We start from the raw sequence: 23,289 nt of genomic DNA, 5'->3' as shown, positions 1-23,289 counted from the left end.
GGTCTTGCAATACGAGCAGTGCACGTGTAGACGCTTCGTCTGCCGAGCGTCACGTGATCACAACTGATATACGAGCGCTTTGGATGACAAACACGTTTCCGGAACGAATTATGCTCGCAATCCAAGCTTTTACTGCATTGCACAAACATGTGAAGATGATTCCTTCTGCTCCTCCTCCCCCCTCTCCCCTCCACTACCCACAGTGCCCCCCAACCCCCATGGTTCTGCGCCGCAAGTACAGCGTGCGGGGGGGCGGTGCGGCGGCGGCGCTCATAGCCGAGCATGGCGACCTCTACCGCTCGTACCGCGGCAGCCAGCAGCAGCCGCTGCTCCTCTCGCTGCTGCTCATCCTCGCCGCCACGTGCCTCGCCCTGCTCGTGCTCACCTTCGCCACCGAGAAGGTGGAGAGCATCTCCCTCCACCTCCTTCCACCCTTCCTTCCCCCCTCCGTTACTCTAAACTAATTTTTTTATTTTTACCAGGTGATGCCCGCTGCTGAGCTATGTGGGTCGTTTTCGAACGCGAAGCTGACCGTCGCGAATGATGGCGCAACGAAGTTGGCTTATCGTCACGTGGACATTCATCGGAATACTGTAGGAATCCGGATGTCCAGCAGGCGCGAGTCAGAACGTTCCAATGACAAACAGTACAAAACGCGATCAGAGTTCAAACTATAGGAAAGGTAAACAAATCGCTTTAAAAATATATGTACAAATAAAACGAAACATTTTTTTTTTATCTTGCCCGGTAAAGCACACCGAGGTGTATTCCCTTTACTTTTCAGAAGCGACCTGGCCATCACCAATGATAGCTCAACAAAGTGGCTTATCAGGTGGAAATGTATAGCGGCCAAACACTCTAAATGCACGTTGATGATAAATGTGGAGGGAAAAACGGGAGGACCCGGAGAAAAATCCACTCGACCACGGGGAGAGAGAGACGCGCAAACTTCAAATATACATAATATTCATGATAAAGGTTTTTGGGTTAGATCGCGTTATTTAAATGTGTCGTAACCCTCCACCACCCGACACAGCCAAACAGTAAAAAATGTGTCACGTTTACAAAGGACAAATAGTTCACTACTTTAGCCCACCGGTGTGTTGAAGAGTGAATCAACATCATTTAAAATTTGAGTACGACGTTTCGCTGGTAATTACATTCAGCTTTATCGGGCAATTCGCCAGAATGGTAAAGCCCTCACTTGCTCCCGGTCTTAAATAGAGTAGCAGGGTGACATCATCATTTAACGTATTCAAATATACAGCAGGCGTCAGGCTCAAGATCGAACCCACGACCTCCTGTAAACCAGGCGAGGTAGTTAACATCTCATCACCATGCCCGCGCCCTTCGCTACAGTCGGCCTTCACTCGTGTTGTGTTCCATGATTTGTTCTGCGTGTGACTGTGGTCACCTAGAAGAGAACCATGCGACGTATGACATAGACTCAATGCCCCAGTCACAAGCACGGAGGAGGATGAGGAGGCATCGTCATCACGGCGATGGAACGCTCCACTACTTCTAACTGCAATCATCTCACCTCTTCGAACCACCTCTATGTAAAATTACAGCCGTTGTTCTATAGCAACATCAACCGTACTACAGAGATGAAGATCAACAGATGCGAAGAGGAAGGTCTTGAACCTCGACTCAAAGATGGGCAGAGAGTCGATGGGATTCTAATGTGATTCTGTGGGTATTTGAGTCCATGGTTTTCTGTGTGAGTTCTGTCGGTCATTGTGGTGCGAGTCTATGGGTGTCTGTGCGAGTTGATTTGTTTTTGATTGAGTCTGTGGGTCTCTGTGAGACTATGGGTCTTAGTCTGAGTCTTTGGTTCTCTGCATGTCGCATGTCTCTGTGTGAGTCTGTGTTGCTCTGCATCAACATCAGCTTTACAGAGAAGATCCACCGATGTAAAGAGGAAAGATTTAAAACAGGGAGTCTATGGGTTTCTCATTGTGATTCTATGGGCCTTTGAGTCTGGTTCTCCGTGTGTATACATTACTTATATGTGTCATGTTATGGTCATGGAGTTATTGACGGATGCGTCGGATTGACGTTGTTCGGGACCAGTGGGCGAATTTGAGACCTGGGTGGGAGGTGAGCGGTGACGTGGGAAAAGAGTCCTGAAGCGGGGAAATTTAAACCGGAATGAGGGTCCGAGCGGTAACAATGAGAGGATCGTTGCCTCTGGAATGAAACACGATCGATCAGGGAGTTGGGAAAAAGCTCCCGGGGAGAGGGAGCGGCGCGGGAGTCGCAGCCTGGCAATTGCATGCCGGTATCTCGTGAAGGTATCGCCGCTGTTGTTTTGAAGCGCAGAGAACGCAGCGTTGAACAGGACACTCAATGCTTTGTACACGGGTTAGAAATGTTTCTTAATTTCCATTCGTAATTCGAATGGAAATTTAAGGAGGGCCATCTCATGCGCTAGCGGAGGTCGTTATGATTGCTCACGGAGCTCGTTCTGATTGCTCACGGAGCTCGTTATCATTACTATATTGTTGTTACAGTATTTGTCTTTTTCCACAATCTTTATTCAAATTGTGCGATCTGCGTACCGTCACAGGACAGAGAATCCACTCAGAACCCTTTCGACCGCTGTGCAACACATGGTGTGAGAGAACAGCCCACAGAGGCGGACCCCACAGAGCTTCCTCTGAGATCCCTTCTTCAAGTGCCATAGTAAAGGCGGTGGCATTCCCCCCCCCCCCACCCCCGGGTTGCCCCTGAGAGTAATGTTTATTGCACGACAGTCACACAGCCATTATTATCCTCCGTGCTGGAGTTTATCCAGATTAAGCGCAGAACCAACATTTATTTGATGTTTTTTCGTGCAAAAATTGGTGATCCGGGCTGGGACTATCAACTCATTACATTTCAGAATGCGGATTAATCACATCTCAGTTTGTGTGAGTCTGTGGGTCTCAGTGTGTGCCTGTGGGTCTCTATGCGAGTCTGTGGTTCCCTTTGCGAGTCTGTGGGTCTCTATGGGCATCACCGGTGACCAGGCTGAGACCATCAACTCGCTTCACTTGAGAATACGGTTTCGTCATGGGCGGCCGAGGACCTGGATTCGAACCCAGGTTCTCAGCAGTTGCCGCCTCTGCATCTCTGACACTCCGAGCCACCCAGGCTCCTCATTTGCCGCGGTATTATCTCAACGCCGTGTCCCGTATGCATCCCTCCCTGTCCTGCTCACTCTGGTTCCCACCCGCCCTCCGCACTACTCCCGCCTCTTCCCCATGGGCCGCAGACCCCGGCCAAGCAGGTGATGTTCCTGGCCACAGTGAGCGCGGGACTGGCCATCTTCATGCTGCTGTTGCCGCTGGTCGCGTGCTTCGGGGACTCGCTGCGCCGCTCCGCCCCGCTCCCCTCCATCGTCGTGTGGGCCCTCATGATGGCCGGGGCCTTCCTCTTCATGTTCAGCAGCGGAGTGGTGGTCTCGGCCTGGGACCAGGTGAGGTGGAGTGGACTTGCTGGATTTGCGATCGTCCCTGGGGTCTCCTCTACTCCACCCCCACCCCTCTTATCTCACTGTGTTGACATCCACACACCCTCCTACCTCTCCCCTCTCATCTCAATCTCCTCCCCTCCACGCACTCTCCTACCTCTCCCCTCTCGTCTCACTCTACTCCCCTCCACTCACTCTCATACCTCTTCCCTCTCGTCTCACTCTATTTTCCTAAACGCACTCCACTGTCTCTCCCCTCTCCCCCAAATTGGTCGAGAAAAAGACATGCATAGACGGACGCAGACAGTCAGATAGACACACACAGACAAAGATCTCCTGTAGAGCCTGAAAACTGACTGTTCGGACAAGGGCTGATAGTGAGCACCTATGAAGGCTGGCAAGGAACACAAGGGGGTGGGTGGCCAACACCACGCCCGGCCGCCTTTGTCTCCCCAGTGCTGAAGTATACACACCGCACCAGGTACTCATTTGAGACTGAGTGGACCTAGGAGAGGCCATGGACCGGTTCAGATAATCGTCACTGGTGTGGGCTGTGAATGGCAATTGAACTTAGGTCGCCGGGTTCGTAGCTCAGCGTGCTAACCGTGGCACTACCGCTCCCCACGAGACGGACAAAGAAAGAGGAGTGTGCAGTGACAGACACAACACAAACGGACCACACACACACACACACGTGTCATGTTCGATCTCCCTTCCCACCCTCCAAGGTATGGATCTTCCTCTACATCATCTTCGTGAGCTACACGATGCTGCCACTGAGGCTCAGGGAGGCGGTGATCGCTGGATCGGTGACGTGTCTCTCCCACATCATCACGACGGCGATCTACGTGGGGTTGCGAACCGCGGACCGCGGGATCCTGGCCCGACAGGTGAGCGGGTGCCCCCAGCCCCCGCACACTCCTCACCATCATCACCATCACCACCACGCACGCCGCTCACCACCACCACCACCACCACAACACCGCTGAGAACTCTACAGACTCCTCACCACAGCCGTCACGCACGAAGCTCACACCTCCACACACTGCAATCTCCCCCACCCCCACCATCTTTCCTTGTGACCCCCATGACCCCCGTGACCTTTAGCTGGTGGCGAACGCGGTGATCTTTGTGTGCGGGAACCTGGTCGGCGCCTACCACAAGTGGATGGTGGAGCTGGCGCTGCGGCACACCTACAGCGAGACCTACAACTACGTGTACAGCAAGGCACAGCTTGAGGCTGAGAAGCGCAGACAGGTGTGGGCACGGTCGCTCGGTCAATCGGTTAATTTGTCAGTTGGTCGATCAGTCGGTTAATCGGTCAATATATCGGTCAGTCAATGAGTCGTTCAGTCAATTGAATGGTTGGCCAGTCAATCAATTGGTCGGGCGGTCAATCGGCCGGTCCGTCGGTCAGTGAATATGCTGTTTAATTTCCTTGGTACGCAATTACGTGCTCAGATGTGGACAAAGCAGTTACAGGCGATTGGTGAACTTGGGTGCTTTTTGAAAATGATGTGGTTTGCGCCACTGACCGGCCTGGGCCAGAGCCGGACCCGGTACGGATTGGGTCTCGCGTGGCGCAGCCAGGCGGCAGCGGTGGTGGTGGCGGCTACGCTGAACTTGGCTGTTTGTAACCCAAAACTGTGGAGGCAGCAGCAAGGGTTGGTGGATCGCTGCACAAATGTTGTGTGACTCCCTTCTCGTGGGTGTCGATGAGAAGTCATACCCTGGTCTTGCCAGAATGTGGTATCTCAAAAAATGTAGACTACACCTGTTCCATCTGTATGGGATGGAGTGTTTCACCCTCACATGCTTGTGTTTTCCCCGGGTGCTCCAGTTTCCTCCCACATGTGAACACCCATGAATTGGCCCGAAAACATCTAAATATATTGAGGCCCGCAAAGCTTGGGAAATTGTTGCTCGCACCGGCTCACCGCCTTGTTGCTGCCTTCCCACTTGTCTGTGATTTCTCCTCACGCCTCTGAGTCGTTCATTCCTCGAGAGTGAGTGAATACTGTCAGCATTGTAACTTGATTTTATTATAATTATGAATCTCTTTACCCGTGGCTCATCGTGGGAAAGAGCAGGAGAGTCAAGGATGCAATGCGTGGATAAAGAAAAAAGGAAGGGGGAAAGGAAGGGATGCTGGGTCGGAAGTCCCCAAGTAAGACAAAGAGGAGGGGCACGGCTCAAGATGAGCAGCAGGGAGAGAGAAGAGCGGTGATACAGGAAGGGGGAGGAGGAATGACCAAACCAAGATGTCTGGGATGAGAGGGTGGTGGTGGTGATGAGAGAGGAGGGAAGAGAGGAAGAAGAGGGAAGGAAGGGAGCGAGTTAGAAGTGAGCTGCATGGAGGAGCGGCGTCTGTTCTCACAGCGGGCAGTGGTTGGTGAGAGGGAGGAGGCATTCAGAGTGGGGGTGTCCGCACAGAAGTCAGGTGTTTTTTACGGGAGGCTTGAGCTGGTTTAGATCGAGAGATTAACACACACGCCCATCCATCCACCACTCCCGGCGCCCCCCCCCCCCCCCCCCAGGACTGCCTGCTGCTGTCAGTGATCCCCACCCATGTGGCGTCGGAGATGAAGGGAGACATCTTGCTCAAGTTCCGCGGGCCCCAGACCCCATGGCGCGAGAAGTCCAACTTCCACAACCTCTACGTGAAGCGGCACAAGGACGTGAGGTGCGCCCGGCAGCCGTTGTTCCCATAACAATGGAACTGGCGTCCGCCATAGTAATGTGGAATTTTCATCACCAAGGGTCAGGGCAGACGACGAAATGCGCGCGGAATTATTTGGAGATGCTGCGTTGGCAGTGGTGCACGAGGATGGCTAACAATAACAACGAACCCTCAACACATTTGTAAATAACACCGCTGTGTGTGTGACCTTTAAATTACAACTATACAGTCTGTTCTACCATGACGTGGTAGTTGTGTTCCTAAAGAACACCGCGTTATGGAAATATCGCGTCATAATAAATCATATAGGGTAAAGCACAGTCCGTGCTAACACGCGAGATGGGCACGCAGGCTGAACAAAGCCTCAGGCACGTGGGTAGCGTCTAGAAGCATCCAGCAGCATCCCAACGCCTTGTGCGATGCTACGCAGAGACAGCCGTACGACCGCTTATTACTGCTCGCGCGACGTAGTTCTGTTCACACTCAATCGCGTTGTATCCAATTCGTGTCTGCTTTATCAAAACTGTGTTCCCTCATACATCCATTCCGTTATATCCATTTCGAGTTATGAAAATGCGGCGTCACAGGAGGACAGACCTAATAATAATGAGGTAATGTTATTGATGTATGTGTCGAGTTGTGTTGTTATATATACATATATGAGATCTCTTGTAATGACGTGCATGCAAATACAAGTCAGAGTGGGTTTAATTAGCATGGGGTGGTGGTAATTTCCAATTACAAAGCTGAAAATTACCCATAATAAAGTTTATTTTGGGTTAGATCGCATAAATGTAAAGATGTCGTTTAACCCACCACCACCCGACACGGCCAATGAGTACATTCACGTAAACAAAACATGCCAATTAATTATGACTTTAGCACACCGGTGTGTTGGGGAGTAAACCCACAACATTTATAATTTGAGTACATTAACAATTGGAAATTCCACATTACTATGGCGGACATCAGTTACTTGCGGAGGGCATGTCCTTGTTAGTGGTCCCTGCCCACGACCACGCCTGTGTCTGTACTCCTGCGGCTCATGAACCCGACCATGCCCATTCGACTAATGCTTCTCCTAATGCCAAAGCCGCTGTCAATGGTCCCGCAAATATCCACGCCCTTGATCGTTAATTTAGTTATAAATCATTAATTAGTTAATTAACGCATTCATTCATTCGCTCGTCCATTCGCTCGCTCGTTACATCCGCAGTGGGCGGGTTAATTCGTCCCCGGCCCTCGCCGTGGCCAGTTCGATGCCTGGGACACTGCTGCCGGCCACGGCCAGGCCCGCGATCTCGCCCTTCCGCCCGCTCGTGGCCCCCGTATGTGTCCACGCTGCCACCCATAACCACTGCGCGTTGCCCCCCCCCAGCATCCTGTACGCAGACATCGTGGGCTTCACGCAGCTGGCGAGCGTGTGCACAGCGGCGGAGCTCGTGGGCGTCCTCAACGAGCTCTTCGGCCGCTTCGACCTGATCGCCAAGGTGCGCACGCGCGTGTCTGTGGGCATGCGTGGGCATGCGTGTGTGGGCATGCGTGTGTGGGCATGCGTGTGTGGGCATGCGTGTGTGGGCATGCGTGTGTGCGCTGCGCTACGAACCCGGCGACCCGAGTTTGATTCTCGCTCACGGCCAACACCAGTTACGATTATCTAAACTGTTCCTGGTCCTTCCCTAGGTCGACTCAGCCTCAAATTAGTACCTGACGCAGTGTGTAAACATCGTTAGTGGGAGGGCAAAGACGGCCAGGTGTGGTGCTGGCCATCCACCCCCTCGTGTGCCGTGTCAGGCCTTCATAGGCGCTCGCTAACAGCACTTGGTCCAACATTCTGTTAAAGCTAGACGGGGGATCTTTGTCTTTGTGGCACTGTGTGGGTGAGTGGTCGACTTAGCATAAAGTGTGAGTAGCTGGTGCGGTGTACAAAACATCAGCACCTACTGTTTTCTTAGCAGCTAAGGCTCACTGAGTTTCAGAGCTCTTTTTCATGGTTGGTAGCTCAACGAAGTAGCAGCCAAACACTCTAAAACGCACGAGTCTAAATGTGGATGGAAAAACCGGAGGACCCGAAGAAAAATCCACGTGACCACGGGGAGAGAGACATGCAAACTCCAAATATACAGGCGCCAGGGTCGGGATCGAACCTACGACCTCCTGCATACCAGGCGAGGTAGTTAACATCTCCCAACCGCGGTGCCCCTGGGGATACAAAGGTGGCCAGCAGTGGTATTGACCATGCAAAATGAACCTGCAACTGAACTCAGATATGAGCGAGTGAGCGAGCGGGCGAGCGGGGGCAAGCGAGTGATGCGTAACGTGTGATGACGCGTGGGCTTGCGCGGCTGTGTGCAGGAGAACGCATGCATGCGGATCAAGATCCTGGGAGACTGCTACTACTGCGTGTCGGGGCTGCCCATGCCGCTGAGAGAGCACGCGCACAACTGCGTGCGCATGGGCCTCAACATGTGCCAGGCGATATGGTGAGAGGGGGAGAGGTAACAGGAGAGGCTCACAAACGAAGGAAATTTCAAAGTGAGAGAGAGAGACCTGGAGAGAGAGAGAGGCACAGGGATAGAGGCTAATGGGGAGAGAGAGGCAAGGGAAGAGAGAGCGACGGAGAGAGAGGCACGGGAAGAGAGAGCGACGGAGAGAGAGGCACGGGAAGAGAGAGCGACGGAGAGAGAGGCACGGGAAGAGAGAGCGATGGAGAGAGAGGCATGGGAAGAGAGAGCGATGGAGAGAGAGCAAGACGGTGGTAAGGGGACAAGCATTGGGATAGAGAGAGAAAGAAAGAGGTCCTGACGACAATACCTCACAAGGGGGAGGAGAGGGAGTGAGTTGGACGGGTCACCCCGATCCTTGCGAGGTCGGGGCGTTGCCACGTACCAGGGAAGCGCTTGTGCCAAGAGGGAGCGGCGCCCATCCCTCAGCGCGTGCGTGGGGAGCGGTAGCGTAGTGGTCGGCGCACTGCACCACGAACCCCAGAAACTTCGAGTTCGATTCCTGTTCGCGTTCACGACCAATAACAGTGGCCAATATTTGAACCGGTTCCGGTCCTCCCCTTGGTAGCCTCAGCCTTAAAACGAGTACCTGGTGGAGTGTGTATAAAACACCGGCAACGGAGGAAACAAAATACGGTCGGGCGTGGTGATTGGCCACCCACCCCCTCGTGTGCGCCATGTCGGCCTCCGTAGGTGCTACTCGCTAACAGGACTTGCCCCAAAAATGTGTTTAGGCTATAAGGGGGGGCTTTGTCTTTGTTTTCTTTGGAGTAGTGGTTCAGCGGTTAGCGCACCGAGCTTCCAACCCACCCGGTGGCCCCGAGTTTGATTCTCACTTACCGCCAGTCACCGCTGGTGACGAACATCCAAATCGGTTCTGGGCCTCCTCAAGGGGATATTCAGCCTTAAATCATTGCGATGTCTGTTCAAGGGTAGCCAACCGCGCTAATCGGAGGCGCGTGCGCAGGCAGGTGCGCGACAACACGGGCGTGGACATCAACATGCGCGTGGGCGTCCACTCGGGCAACGTCCTGTGCGGCGTCATCGGCCTCCGCAAGTGGCAGTACGACGTGTGGTCGCACGACGTCACGCTCGCCAACTACATGGAGGCCGGAGGACTGCCCGGGTAGCCCGCCCCGCCCAGCACCGCCCCGCACCGCCCCACCTTCACCGCACCGCCTTCACCGCAGTTGTGCCCACGTCCACAGAGGGGTCGGCAGGGATGAGGACAGGGAGGAGGAGGCTGCATCAGGGCCTTGAGGTTGCACGGAGGAGCGCCGTCTGTTCTCACAGCGGGCGGGGAGGGGGAGGTGTTCAGTGGGAGGGGTGGTCACACACAGAGGTCACGTGTTTTACGGGAGCCTTGAGCTGATTTAGCTAGCGAGATGAGGCACAGTTAACGGCACAACGAACACAGACTATAACAAAACAGGCTGCATAAAAAAAACATCTGTTTAAAATTAAATACAACAGAAAATATATTAAAATACTCCCAAGTTTGTAACTTCCCAAAACGGACGATGTCTCATCTGCCATCTGTGACTTGTACCCCCCCCGGCCCGCCCCTGAATGTCCCGCACCCCGTCACAGTCGCGTTCACATCACGGAGGCGACGCTGGGATTCCTGGGAGACGCGTTCCCCGTGGAGCCCGGCAACGGTGGGGAGCGCAACGCGTACCTCCGCGAACACGGCATCAGCACCTACTTCATCATCGACCCCAAGGTCAGCAGTCACGACCGCCGCGCAGTTTGTCACGGTGGCCGCTTGGCGCGAACACGCGTCGTCGCTCGCTGCGGCTAACATCGGTGGCTAGTGGCGTCTGAACCGGTCCAACCTGCACTCACCAGCAAGAAGTTTGCTCTGACAACCCCTAATACGAAATTGGTGTGGGGAGGCCTTCATCCGGCAATGCATTGGCAAATGGATGTCAATGAAGATGATTTACTTTTAAATGTGCACGCGTCGTTGTGGTCCGCTGACTCAATCGAATTGGAGAGAACAAACGGATGGCCGTAAACGAGCCAAGATTCATCCGTTCTTGAATCGAATCGCGGTGGTGGGGGTAAATCCTTTTCGTCGTCATCAGCTGCTGGTTGGCAGGCGGCATTTCCAAGCAGCCCGCCACCTTCTAGAACAGTGGAGCCAGGGTGAGGCCTTCGGGTGTGGCAGCAGACGGGTCGTCGCTATGCGATTTTTATTGGTGTGGTGCTGCACCTGTGCATGTGCTGACGAGGAGCGGGCACCGGCATTTTGGCGGCACGGTGAACGCGCGGCTCTCGGTCGCCAAGCCCCCGGGGCGGAGCCACTGCCGCCGGTCGAAAGGGCGGCGCCGTTTAAGGGTGAACTTTCCAAAGCCTGCGTCACGCTCCAAATGTCGACAATAAACTCGGAAGATGCCCGTTCGCATGGTTGCGCTTAGTCGTGTGGCTAATTTACGTTCGCGGCTCTGTGGACGTTTGCCGTTGCTGCGGCTGCTGCGCAACAACAAGAAAGTCAACACGTTCGTCAATAATAACCACTCCATGCGGCCTTGAAAATAAAAACATATTTCATAGGGAACGTTTCAGGCAATGGCTCTTCTTTACAGCACGCACAGAGAGACTCGGAGATCTCTCTCTCTGTGTGCTGTGAAGAAGAGCCATTGCCTGAAACTTAACCTTTTACTGTATAGAATTTTATTGCTGCTACAACAGCTGCTGATGACGACGGTGATGATGGTGACCACAGCCGGTGGCAGTGCCAGACACCAAGACAGCTCAAGGGGCCCTAGGATTCATAAAACTGTGGGTGCATCAAACATCAACCCAAATGAAAATACCAATCAACACATGAATTAAGACAATTAACATGAGATCCAATTCATCTCTCTCATACCGACCTTGCCTGTATCTCTCACCTTTCATCTCACTGCATCTCTATTTCTGGTTTACATTTCTCTCGCATCTCTCACTACACTTCAATCTCCTGTCTATATCCCTGCTGCCGTCTCAGGAGGAGTTTGTAAATCCAAAGGGAGGGGTTGGGGGGGGGGGGCGAGACCTCCCTTCCAAAGATAACTTTTGCTTTCCGCCCCTCGATGCATCGGCACCGCCGCTCGACCACAGCGCACCCCCCTCTCTCACCACTCCCTCACCCTCCCCTGTCCTCTCTCCCGCCCCCCCACTCCACTCCACCCGCCACCCCCCCCAGGCTCAGCGGGTGGGCGAGCGCCGCGTCAGCTTTGTGGAGGACGCGAGCTCGCGTGGGCGCACGTCGGTGCGCGTCACCAACTACCTGGGCACGTGGGGCGCAGCCAAACCCTTCGTCCTGCTCGGGCACCGCGAGAGCATCGTCTCGGAGAGCAAAGACAAGGTCAGCCAGGGGTCGGCCATGGTTTAGGCAGGGGTCAGCCTGGGGTCAGCCAGGATTGGCCATGGGTTGGCTAGGGGTCGGTCAGGGGTCGGTCAGGGGTCAGATACGGACCACCCAGAGACCAGCCAAGGATCAGCCAGGGGTCAGCCAGGGACCAGCCAAGGGTCAGTCAGGGGTCGGCCAGGGGTCAGCCAGGGACCAGCCGGGGACCAGTCAGGGGTCAGTTATTGGTCAGCCTGGGGTCAGCCAGAGGTCACCCCTCCCACTTGTGCACGTGCGGCTATGTTAGTGTTACAGAGAGACTCATAGACACATAGTGCCGCGCAGCTCGTACTCTTGTGTACAAGCGCGTACATGGGCAGCCCATTTTTTGACGTCGATCGATTCGGTCCATTATGTAAAGGCCCATGGACTCGTATGTACGTATTTATGTTGAACTTCTTTCGCACCGTACGTAGCCAGCCATGCTAATGGAAGGTGCGGGGTAAGGACAACAAGCTAAACACAAAAAAGCAGTCCTAAAGTATTCAATCTAGAGACCCGTAGGCCTACGTAGAGCCCCGAGTTCAGTCGCTGAAACAACTTACCCGGTTCTCTCTCCTCCCTCCCTGTCTCTCCCCCCCTCTCCCTCCCCTGGTGCCCCCCCCCCCCGCCCCCCTCCGTCTATCCAGGGGATTCCGCTCACGCCAGCCAACGGCAACAAGAAGCTCCACAGGTGTGGTCACGGCCCCTCCTCTCACATGCCCACACAGCCCCCTCCCCGCTGGGAGAGATGAATTATTTTTAATTGATGATAATTATTATTTCTATGTAATAATAGTGTTCACCTTGTAACACGCCGCCGCATAGTGCTTGCTTATCGCTCTCGTAGAGAGACGGAGAGGGCGACTCGGAGAGCAAGAGAGAGGGAACGACAGAGAGCGAGAGAGGACAACTTACAGAGGGGGGGGGGGGGGGGGGCGATTCAGAGTGAGGCACGAGGAGGAACCACAAACGAGCGGGGGAGGCAGCAGCTGCCACGCGGTGAAGTTCCAACGCTGCCACCGTGATGTTTTCAGCCAATTAATTAGTGTTTATATACGATAGGCATGTAATGGGTACGAAGTGGTTTTTTTTAATGGTTCACCCTCCAGTGATTGCTTGAATTGTCACCAATCGAGGCCACAATTGTAGTTAAGGTCAGGTTGTTATTATTATAACAACCTGATCGGATTCTTACCGTCCCTTTTACTATTGTTTCTGATTTCGATCACTTTCCATCCAGCAGCGAGAGCCTTCTACTCTCCATGTGACAGCCTCAAAGTGCACCTAGCCTGCCACACGCTCTGTGGTGACGTCACCAAATTGCGGTTGTCGTTGTAGCGCGCTGTGCTTCGAACCCAGCAACCCGGGTTCGATTCCCGCTCACGGCCAACACCAGTGACGATTATCTGAACCGGTCTTGGGACTCCCCTAGGTCGATTCGGCCACAAATGAGTCACCTGGTGCGATGTGTAAACATCGCCACTGGGGAGACAAAGGTGGTCGGGCGTGGTGCTGGCCACCCACCCCCTCATGTGCCGTGCCGGCCTTCATAGGTGCTGCTCACTAACAGCACTTGCCCCAGCAGTCTGTTAAGGCTATACGGGGGATCTTTGTTTTGTGTGCACATGTGTGTGTGTGCACGTGTGTGTGTGTGTGCTTGTCTGCGCAGGGCAAAGTCACAGAAAATGGTTGAGGACAGAGTTCGGCAGAAAATGACCCAAGAAATTGCGGCGATCAACTCACAGTGGTGCGAGCCCCCGACAGGAACTGCACGCACAGCGACAAGTAGACAAAGATTCCCCATATAGCCTTCGCAGACTGTTGGGGAAGTGCTGTTAGGAATGACCTATGAAGCCTGGCACAGCAGACGAGGGGGTTGGTTGGCAGCACCGTTCCCAGCTGACTTTGTCTCTCCCGTGGCAATATCTACACATCATTTGAGGCCTATTCAATGTAGGGTAGGCTCAAGCCTAGTTCAGCTAAATCATAGCTGGTGTTGTCCACGAGTGGGAATTGAACTCGGGTTGCCGGTTTTGTAGCGCAGTGCGCCAACCACTGCACTACCACTCCCCTCTACCACACAAATATTTACACATACACAAAGACAAATATCCCCCGTATAGGCTTAACAGACCGTTGGGGCAAGAGTTGTTAGTGAGGACCTATGGAAGCTGGCACAGCACACAAGGGGGTTGGTTACCAACACCATTCCGAGCTGCCTTTATCTCCCTAGTTGCGATGTTCACACACCGCACCAGTTACTCATATTAGGCTGAGTCAACACACGTACACACCAACACGTACAAACAAAAACTTTTACAGGGACACACACAGTCACACAACTGTTGATGGTGATAATAATGGTGGTGACGATGTTGTGATGATGTTGACGATGATAATGGTGTTGACGATGATGATGTTGGTGCCGATGTTGATGGTGATGGTGATGATGACGATAAAGATGGCGGTGACGAGATGGCGGTGACGATGTTGTGTTGATGATTTTGACGATGTTGTGCAGGCATTGCACACAAACGGAGGAAATTAACCGCGTCTCGCTGTGGTTTGATGAAGCGGAACTGGAGAAGAAGGTGCGTGCTGTGTGTGCGCCTTAATCGGTGCTCCCCAACAACACTTGCCCAAAGAGTCTATTTGTGGTATATTCAGGGGATCTTTGTCTTACGTGTGCAGCTGTGTTTCTGTGCGTCTCTGTGTGTGGCTGTATGCATGCAAGTGTGTGTTTCTGTGTGTATGTGTTTGTGGGGAACAAGTGGTGCAGTGGTTAGCGGTCCTGGGCCTCGCCTAGGTAAACATCAGCACTAGAGAGACAAATGCAGCCGGGTGTGGTGCTGGCCACCCACCCCCTGGTGTCCCATTCCGGCCTTCATAGGTGCTCGGTTAACAGCTTTTGCCCCGACAGTCTGGTTAAGGCTATTCGGGGTATCTGTCTTTTTATCTTGGTAGTACCGGAACACGGCCCTGCCACATTTCCCGTTCTACATCGGTTGCGCCACCCTGGTGTTTGGCAGCGTCTTCGCCGTGCAGATGCTGCTGTTTCCCAGGTCGGTGCCACTGCACATACCACCCAGCCTCTCCGCACCCCATCCCCCCTCCTCGTGCTGACATCCACTGCTAAAGTTATGAATTATTGTTTCATTTGACTCCAGCAGCAGCCTCATGTAAACGAAGTACTGATCGTCGTGGTCATGTGACCTTGTGGCAGAGTCATGTGACCTCATGGTGTGGTCACGTGACCTTATGGCGTGGTCACATGGCCTCATGGCGTGGTCACATGATCTCATGGCGTGGCCTCACGGTTGACGTTGTCTTCTTCCACTTTGTGCCTCGTCGCATTGTTTTTTGTGCTGTTCGCCTTTTGGCGTTCTCTGGTTTAACACTTCGAGACTGGGTTCTAAAGAAAGCTGTCTCTGGTGTAGACCAATCAGTTTCAAGAGCAATGCATAAATATTCTTGGTTCTTTCGGTAAAGTCAAGTAGAAGGGAAACAATAAAATAATAAAAAATATAAAACAAAATTGTCACGACGTTTCGACTGCAACACAAGCAATCATCATCAGGTGTGAAAACCACAGCAAGAAAATTTGAAAAATGTATTGTTTTATATTTTTATTATTTTATTTTTTCCCTTCTACGTGACTTTACCGAAAGAACCAAGAATATGAATCCCTGCAGTCACGAAAGCTTTAAATCAAAATTTTATCAGACAAAACTTCAGTTATGTTTTGCTTATACTCGATTCAGTGGTCCCCGCTTCGCATGCTCAGCGTTTACGCCGCGGGGAGAAGGGGGTTGGTGGTCTATGTTTTGAGCTTCACTCTGGGGGGAAGTCAGCATGTGGGTTGTCCTTTGGAGAGATACTTCCCCCCACTGCCCCCCCCCCCCCCCACCGGCCATAGTAATATGGAATTTCCATCACCGGCTCTGCGCAGGTACTGTAAACGAGAGATGAGCACTAGTAGCTATCGACGCCCCGGTCCATCGGGAAGTGGCCCTAACTCGATGTTTGTCGCCACGTGTCCTTCCTCTCTCACTCTCTGGCGGGGCCAGGACGGTGCCATTCGGGATCTCGTGGGGAGTCTCCGGCTTCATCATCCTCCTCGTCCTCGCCACGGCCATCGCGGGGAAGCTGATGGTGACCTACGACCCCTCCGCACACCACCCCCGCCCCCCCCCTCCCCACCGACCGATCGGGTGGGCGATCGCTTGAACTTTACACCGGTCAATTGGCCGTCCACTCAACCGATCAGCTCACCGAGCGAGTGATGTAACGAACAAACTCGACACGTTTGGCAATACTGCTGCATGGCCCTAAGAGATGAAGATATAAAGGCGATGTTTCGGTGCAATGACCATACTAATACCACGCTCCGCCTCCTTTGTTGTGGATGGTAAAGATTACGTGACGTCATTCACAAAATAGTTATCGGTAATTATTATCTGGTGACGCTGTTGCTGCTGCATTGGCAGTGGTGCACAAGCACAATGAACAGAAAAACCCAACGCATTTGTCAATAACAACAACACTCCGTGTGTAGCCTTAAAAAGAGCAATATATAATAGGCAACGTTTAGAGGCAATAGCTCTCAATCATAGCCAACGTTTTTTAATTATTTAGTTTTTTGTATGTATGCATGTTGAACTTCTTTCACACCGTACGTAACCAACCGTGCCAATTGGCCAGTCAGCTCAAGAATTAAGTAACGATTGATGACGCAACCGGTCGTTGAAACCCAGCTGTTGCCGAGGCCCTAACGTGGCGTGGGGGGCCGTGCGGGGGCAGGGCCGTGATGCGGCGTGGGCGCGGGACGTCACCTCGTTGTCGTCGTGGGGCCTGTGGCTGCGCCTCGTCCTCACCGTCCTCGCCACCGGCACCCTCCTCGTCATGGCCGTGCTCAACATGGTGAGGGCGGGCACCCCAAAGGCAAAGATCCCCCGTGTAGCCTCAACAGTCTGTTGGGGCGAGTGCTATTAGCGAGCACCTATGAAGGCCGGCACTGCACACGAGGCGGTGGGTGGCCAGCACCACGCCCGGCCGCCTTTGTCTCCCCGGTTGCAATGTTTAAACACCGCACAAAGTACTCATTTGAGGCTGAGTCGACCTGGGAGAGGCCCAAGACCAGTTCAGATATTCGTCAGCAATGTTCGTAGTGCAGTGCCCTAACCGCTGCACCACCGCTCCCCAAACTCTTCACACTCCTCACAGATGCATACACACCCACACATGCACATACACACACCCACACATGCACATACACACACCCACACATACACACACCCACACATGCACATACACACACCCACACACATGCATACAGACACCCACACGTGCATGACATTCATTTAAGGCTGAGTCAACTTCTAGAAGTTGTAAGACCAGTTCAAACGCCACTTGCAAAGATGTTCCCTGTCCATAGGCCAAATCTAAACCCAGGTCAATGGGAGCGTAGTCCGGTGCCTCCCCTCTCGTGACAGTCTAGTGCGGTCACCTGCCTGTGGTCGTTGATGTTGTTGATGTTGTCGTTGTAGCTGCTGCTGCCCCAGGATTCCGTGTGCGCACCAGGGTCCAGCATCACCGCCGAGTGCGGATACCTTCCAGTACGTCTCGTCTACACCGCACACTCACGTACTCGCGCACTCACACTCACACACGTCCGCACTCACAGACTCGCGCACTCACACTCACACACGTCCGCACTCACAGACTCGCGCACTCACACTCACACACGTCCGCACTCACAGACTCGCGCACACACACTCACACACGTCCGCACTCACAGACTCGCGCACACACACTCACACACGTCCGCACTCACAGACTCGCGCACTCACACACGTCCGCACTCACAGACTCGCGCACTCACACACAAATACACATTCCTTCACACAGTCATACATGCATGCGTACAAACACACTCACACTCAATACTGAGTGTATGCACCACCTCCATGATCAATTAACAACACTGCAACATTAAGTGTCCATGCATCAGGACGACCGTTAATTAAGCTTAATGCCCCCATCACTAATATTTTGACCATTAGCACGTGTCTACTTGTGTCTATGTTGATTATTATTATAATTGCGATGTTTGTTTATCTAGGAAAGTCTCACTGAGTCTCAAGACTTTCTTTCAAGAGGGTCCTGCCACATTATCGCCATAGGGGGCGATGTTGCTGCTGTGTGCAACCCCAATCGCCTAACTTGCAGCATCATTTCCAGCATTGGGATGTTTGGCCGATGCCGGTTGTATTGCGTGGTTTTCCTTTATCTATGGGAAGAGGAAACCGGAGAAGCCGGAGGAAACCTATGCAGAACAGCGAGGAGTGAGAACCTACAAACTCCACGCAGAAACGCGACCGAGTCGGGAATCGAACCCGACCTGGCTCCAAATGATAGCTCAACGAAGCGGCTTGTCACGTGGAAATTTATAGCAGCCAAATGCTCGAAATGTATGTCTTGTAAATGTGGAGGGGAAAACCGGAGGACCCGGAGAAAAATCCACATGACCACAGGCAGAACATACAAACTCTAAACACGTGTGTAGTGACTCAACTCGGAGACAATAAGACTTGGAGCACTTCTTTATTTAGCAAGCACCATCGGGATAACACACAACACCCTACGTGGGTGCACACCATTATTATTATTAAGACCGTCTATTGTCGGAGGCACTACTTAGTTAGAACAGTTGGTAGGCTGTCTGACGAGCGGCGCCCCGGGATGGTGAAGACGGAGACGACGACGATATGATGGCGACGACGACGAGATGACGAGATGATGACGACGAGATGACGACGTCGACGAGATGACGACGAGATGATGACGACGAGATGATGACGAGATGACGACGACGAGATGATGACGACGACGACATGATGACGACGACGACGAGATGAGATGATGACGACGACGAGATGACGACGACGAGGTGACGACGAGGTGACGACGAGATGATGACGACGACGAGATGATGACGACGAAATGACGACGAGGTGACGACGAGATCACGACGACGACGAGATGACGACGAGATCACGACGACGAGATCACGACGACGAGATGACGACGACGAGATGACGACGACGAGGTGACGACGAGATGATGACGACGACGAGATGATGACGACGAAATGACGACGACGACGAGGTGACGACGAGATCACGACGACGACATGACGACGAGATGACGACGTCGACGAGATGACGACGAGATGATGACGACGAGATGATGACGAGATGACGACGACGAGATGATGACGACGACGACATGATGACGACGACGACGAGATGAGATGATGACGACGACGAGATGACGACGACGAGGTGACGACGAGGTGACGACGAGATGATGACGACGACGAGATGATGACGACGAAATGACGACGAGGTGACGACGAGATCACGACGACGACGAGATGACGACGAGATCACGACGACGAGATCACGACGACGAGATGACGACGACGAGATGACGACGACGAGGTGACGACGAGATGATGACGACGACGAGATGATGACGACGAAATGACGACGACGACGAGGTGACGACGAGATCACGACGACGACATGACGACGAGATGACGACGACGAGATGACGACGAGATGACGACGACGAGATGACGACGAGATGACAACGACGAGATGATGACGACGACGAGGTGACGACGAGGTGACGAGATGATGACGACGACGAGATGACGACGACGAGATGACGACGAGATGATGACGACGACGAGGTGACGACGACGACGAGGTGATGACGACGACGTGACGAGATGACGACGAGATGATGACGACGACGACGGACTTGAGCAGCATGACGGGGATCCCACTTCCAGCAACAGCCACGAGGTCCCCCACAGGGGCCCCTCTTACACTCCCAGCGTGGCTTCGTTCAGCCCCGGCCACGCCCCCTTTCTGGAACCTACCAGCGGGTTCTCGAGGCTTCCCGATGGGCCCCTTCTGTGACCTTTCCCCGAGATGCCCCCCCCCCCCTCTCGTGTCTATCCTGCAGACTTCAGTACTGCCGTAAACCGCAGTTCCCCTTGTTAGCCAGTAGCCAGCGCTATGCCACTACACGTATACAGATGTCAGGGTCGGGATCGAATCCACGACGTCCTGTATATCAGGCAAGTTGGTTAACATCTCCCGCCGCCGCCCGCTACTTCTCCCACTCGCTCCCTCACCTCCGCCTTTCCCTGCCGCCACCCCCGCCCCCGTCCCCGCCCCGCAGTACGCGGTCTACTGCTGCCTGCTGGGCCTGGTGAGCGTCTGCGTGTTCATGCGCGTCAACCAGGAGCTCAAGCTCTTGCTGCTGGCGGCCGCCGTGGCGGCGTACGTGGCGATCCTGCTGCGCACGCACGCGCTCCAGCTCGACGCCTTCACCTGCTCGCTGTACACCGATGGCGCCATGGCCGCCAACAGCACCGGTGCGGCCTGGTGCTCGGCGGCGGCAGGGAACGCCACGACGTCGCTCTACCCGAAGTACGTCGCGGGTCGCCCGTCCACCGGTTGTTTTGAGTGCGGGGACGCCCACGGCGCCGACGATGTTCACGCGCCCGCGCCGCGCACCCGTTTTGAGGCCCGAGTCTGCCGAGGGGAGGCCCAGGATCGGTTGGGATGTCGGTCACCGCTTTGTGTTTAGCCATGGCCAGGAATCGAACCCAGGTGACCGGGTTCAAGGCGTAGTCTTTGATACCAACAACGATCGACATTTTAATAATTGGTCGTTTTAGAATTACTTTTCGGCCCTTTGCCGATCCATTGCTCGTCGGAGGCCTCCTCACGCTGTTTCGGCCATGGTGGCTGTTTGACCATACTTCACCGCGCTGGTCCGTGTGTGTTGGTGAAGGGGGAGGAGCACCCAGAACCAGTTTAGATGTCACTCGTCACTGACAATGGTCGTAACCACACCGCACGCGTGTGGCTGTGTATACGGGGGGTGACGCTGTGTGCGTGAGGCTGTGCGTACGAGGAGGGGTGATGCTGTATGTGTGTGGCTGTGCATACGAGGGGTGATGCTGTGTGCGTGAGGCTGTGCGTACGAGGAGGGGTGATGCTGTACGTGTGTGGCTGTGCATACGAGGGGTGATGCTGTGTGCGTGAGGCTGTGCGTACGAGGAGGGGTGATGCTGTATGCGTGTGGCTGTGCATACGAGGGGTGACGCTGTGTGTGTGAGGCTGTGCGTACGAGGAGAGGTGATGCTGTGTGTGGCTGTGCATACGAGGGGTGACGCTGTGTGCGTGAGGCTGTGCGTACGAGGAGAGGTGATGCTGTGTGTGGCTGTGCATACGAGGGGTGACGCTGTGTGCGTGAGGCTGTGCGTACGAGGAGGGGTGATGCTGTATGCGTGTGGCTGTGCATACGGGGGGTGACGCCGTTGGCGTGTGGCTCTGCAGGGGCATCTCCGTGCTCAAGGACATAAAGATCATGGGCGTGGTCGCTATCTTTGTCTTCCTCGTCACCCTCGTCTTCCTCGCCAGACAGGTGTGTGTGTCGGGCGTCATCTGTTTAATTGGCAAGCACCTATTAAGGCCACTGCAGCTCATGAAAGGGTGGGTGGTGTGACCAGTCATGTATGCTGGACCGTCTATGTCTTTCGACCTCGTCTTATGTTTACAAACCATACCGGGCACTCGTGTAAGTACCAAATAAAGCTGCACACACAGATGAACGGAGAGAGATGCACAAAGATACACACAAAGACAAAGATCCCCCGTATAGCCTGAACAGACTATTGGGGCAAGTTCTGTTAGCGAGCACCTATGGATACACAAAAAACATATACAGACACAACAACAACAGCCACCATTCGCCACAAAGTAGCGGTGACATCACCTCGGCGCTTGTGCCAGGCCAGGTGCAGTCCGGGGACACGTGAAGTGTCGAAGGCTCACTGAAAGGTCACGGGACAGACCCAGGTGCCGTGGGTTGATTCGCTAACTGGCAGGTGGACCACCTGTGCCCCCTATTGTGGCAACTTGCTGTATCTTGGGTTTAACACGTGGGAGGCTTTCACGACCGATATTATTCATAATAAAGGTTTTTGGGTTAGATCGCGTTATTTATAAATGTGTCGTAACCCTCCACCACCCGACACGGCCAATCAGCAAAAAAGTGTCACGTTGACAAAAGACAATTAGTTCACTACTTTAGCCCACACCGGTGCGTTGAAGAGTGAATCCACAACTTTTAGAGTTTGAATACGACGTTTCGCTGGTAATTACATCCAGCATCATCGGGCAATTCGCTGCATTTTCGTCACCCTGCATTCCGCTCATTGTTTTGAGCGTCACTCCTCTGCCCTTCGCTGTTGTTGGAGGGCGACTGCGTACAACTGCCCAGTAGCGTCCTTCACAAGCCTCCTCCATCGAAGCCGATCTTGATACCGCTGGTAACAGTCATCGGCAAGTCCACTCAGCTCCACAACCTGCTGTGGCCATTTAGCCCCCTATATCTGGCCAAACAGAAGCTTCTTGGGCATGTGCTGGCTGTGTATGCAGGCTACATGACCCAGCCAATGCAGCCTTGCCCACTGGAGGAGCTCACTGATGGTAATGTGTCCAGATCTTTCAAGGATTTATTAACAAATCAAGATTGATTTATGAGCTCATCACAAAATCCAACTTGGTTAAACCCAGGATGGATCATAGGCAGACACACCCACATAGAGACAGACACACGCATGGAGACACCCATAGACAAACCCCCCCCCCCCCCCCCCCGTATAGCCTTAACAGACTGTTGGGGCAAGTTCTGTTAGCAAGCACCTATGAAGAGAGACACACACAGACACACGCATAGAGACACGCACACACACAGACATGCACGCACACAGACATGCACGCACAAACACACACTATCGCGCATCGGGATGAGTCTCACTGCTGCCGTTGCCACAGAACAACTACTACTGCCGCCTGGACTTCCTGTGGAGAACGAAGTTCGAGAAGGAGAGGGAGGAGCTGGAGATGATCGGGAACGTGAACCGCGTGCTGCTGCAGAACGTGCTCCCCGCTCACGTCGCCAACATCTTCCTCAAGATGAAGATGCCCAACGAGGTGGGCTGCCCCTCTTCTCACCGCCCCCACCTCCCCACCGCCCGTTCTCATCTGTTGCTCCAGCAACAACTTCCTTCCCCCCTGCAACCTGTGCTGTCGGCTCCCTGCCTCTGTAGGCCTTGCTTATACCCTCAGCACATGATTGAATGCCTCTTTCTCTCTATGCAGTAAAACATGCCGCGTGGAGATGCGCT

General features: G+C 53.8%; 1 protein-coding gene across 4 annotated transcripts in view; it reads left to right on the top strand.

Moving 5' to 3' along the window:
* The window catches only part of LOC116945842 (adenylate cyclase type 2-like), a 62,668-nt gene that overhangs the window by 33,667 nt on the left and 5,712 nt on the right, over positions 1 to 23,289 (top strand). For all 4 annotated transcript variants that reach the window (XM_032960447.2, XM_032960445.2, XM_032960444.2 and 1 more), the window contains exons 2-21: positions 204 to 401; positions 3,257 to 3,460; positions 4,183 to 4,344; positions 4,562 to 4,711; positions 5,992 to 6,137; positions 7,513 to 7,624; positions 8,490 to 8,617; positions 9,606 to 9,764; positions 10,229 to 10,361; positions 11,829 to 11,990; positions 12,662 to 12,705; positions 13,684 to 13,761; positions 14,536 to 14,605; positions 14,979 to 15,076; positions 16,082 to 16,166; positions 16,815 to 16,934; positions 17,561 to 17,629; positions 20,268 to 20,518; positions 21,434 to 21,521; positions 22,937 to 23,095. In XM_032960447.2, the coding sequence (XP_032816338.2) occupies positions 219 to 401; positions 3,257 to 3,460; positions 4,183 to 4,344; positions 4,562 to 4,711; positions 5,992 to 6,137; positions 7,513 to 7,624; positions 8,490 to 8,617; positions 9,606 to 9,764; positions 10,229 to 10,361; positions 11,829 to 11,990; positions 12,662 to 12,705; positions 13,684 to 13,761; positions 14,536 to 14,605; positions 14,979 to 15,076; positions 16,082 to 16,166; positions 16,815 to 16,934; positions 17,561 to 17,629; positions 20,268 to 20,518; positions 21,434 to 21,521; positions 22,937 to 23,095 (2,601 nt within the window). In that variant the 5' untranslated portion in view covers positions 204 to 218. The remainder of the gene's footprint in view (positions 1 to 203; positions 402 to 3,256; positions 3,461 to 4,182; positions 4,345 to 4,561; positions 4,712 to 5,991; positions 6,138 to 7,512; positions 7,625 to 8,489; positions 8,618 to 9,605; positions 9,765 to 10,228; positions 10,362 to 11,828; positions 11,991 to 12,661; positions 12,706 to 13,683; positions 13,762 to 14,535; positions 14,606 to 14,978; positions 15,077 to 16,081; positions 16,167 to 16,814; positions 16,935 to 17,560; positions 17,630 to 20,267; positions 20,519 to 21,433; positions 21,522 to 22,936; positions 23,096 to 23,289) is intronic.

Source organism: Petromyzon marinus, chromosome 25 (assembly GCF_048934315.1).
Source record: "Petromyzon marinus isolate PM22_M1 ecotype Great Lakes invasive population chromosome 25, UKy_Petmar_22M1.pri1.0, whole genome shotgun sequence".
NCBI classification, from domain to species: domain Eukaryota; kingdom Metazoa; phylum Chordata; class Hyperoartia; order Petromyzontiformes; family Petromyzontidae; genus Petromyzon; species Petromyzon marinus.
Note: the sequence above shows the minus strand (reverse complement) of the source record. Positions and strands in the feature narration are given on the sequence as shown.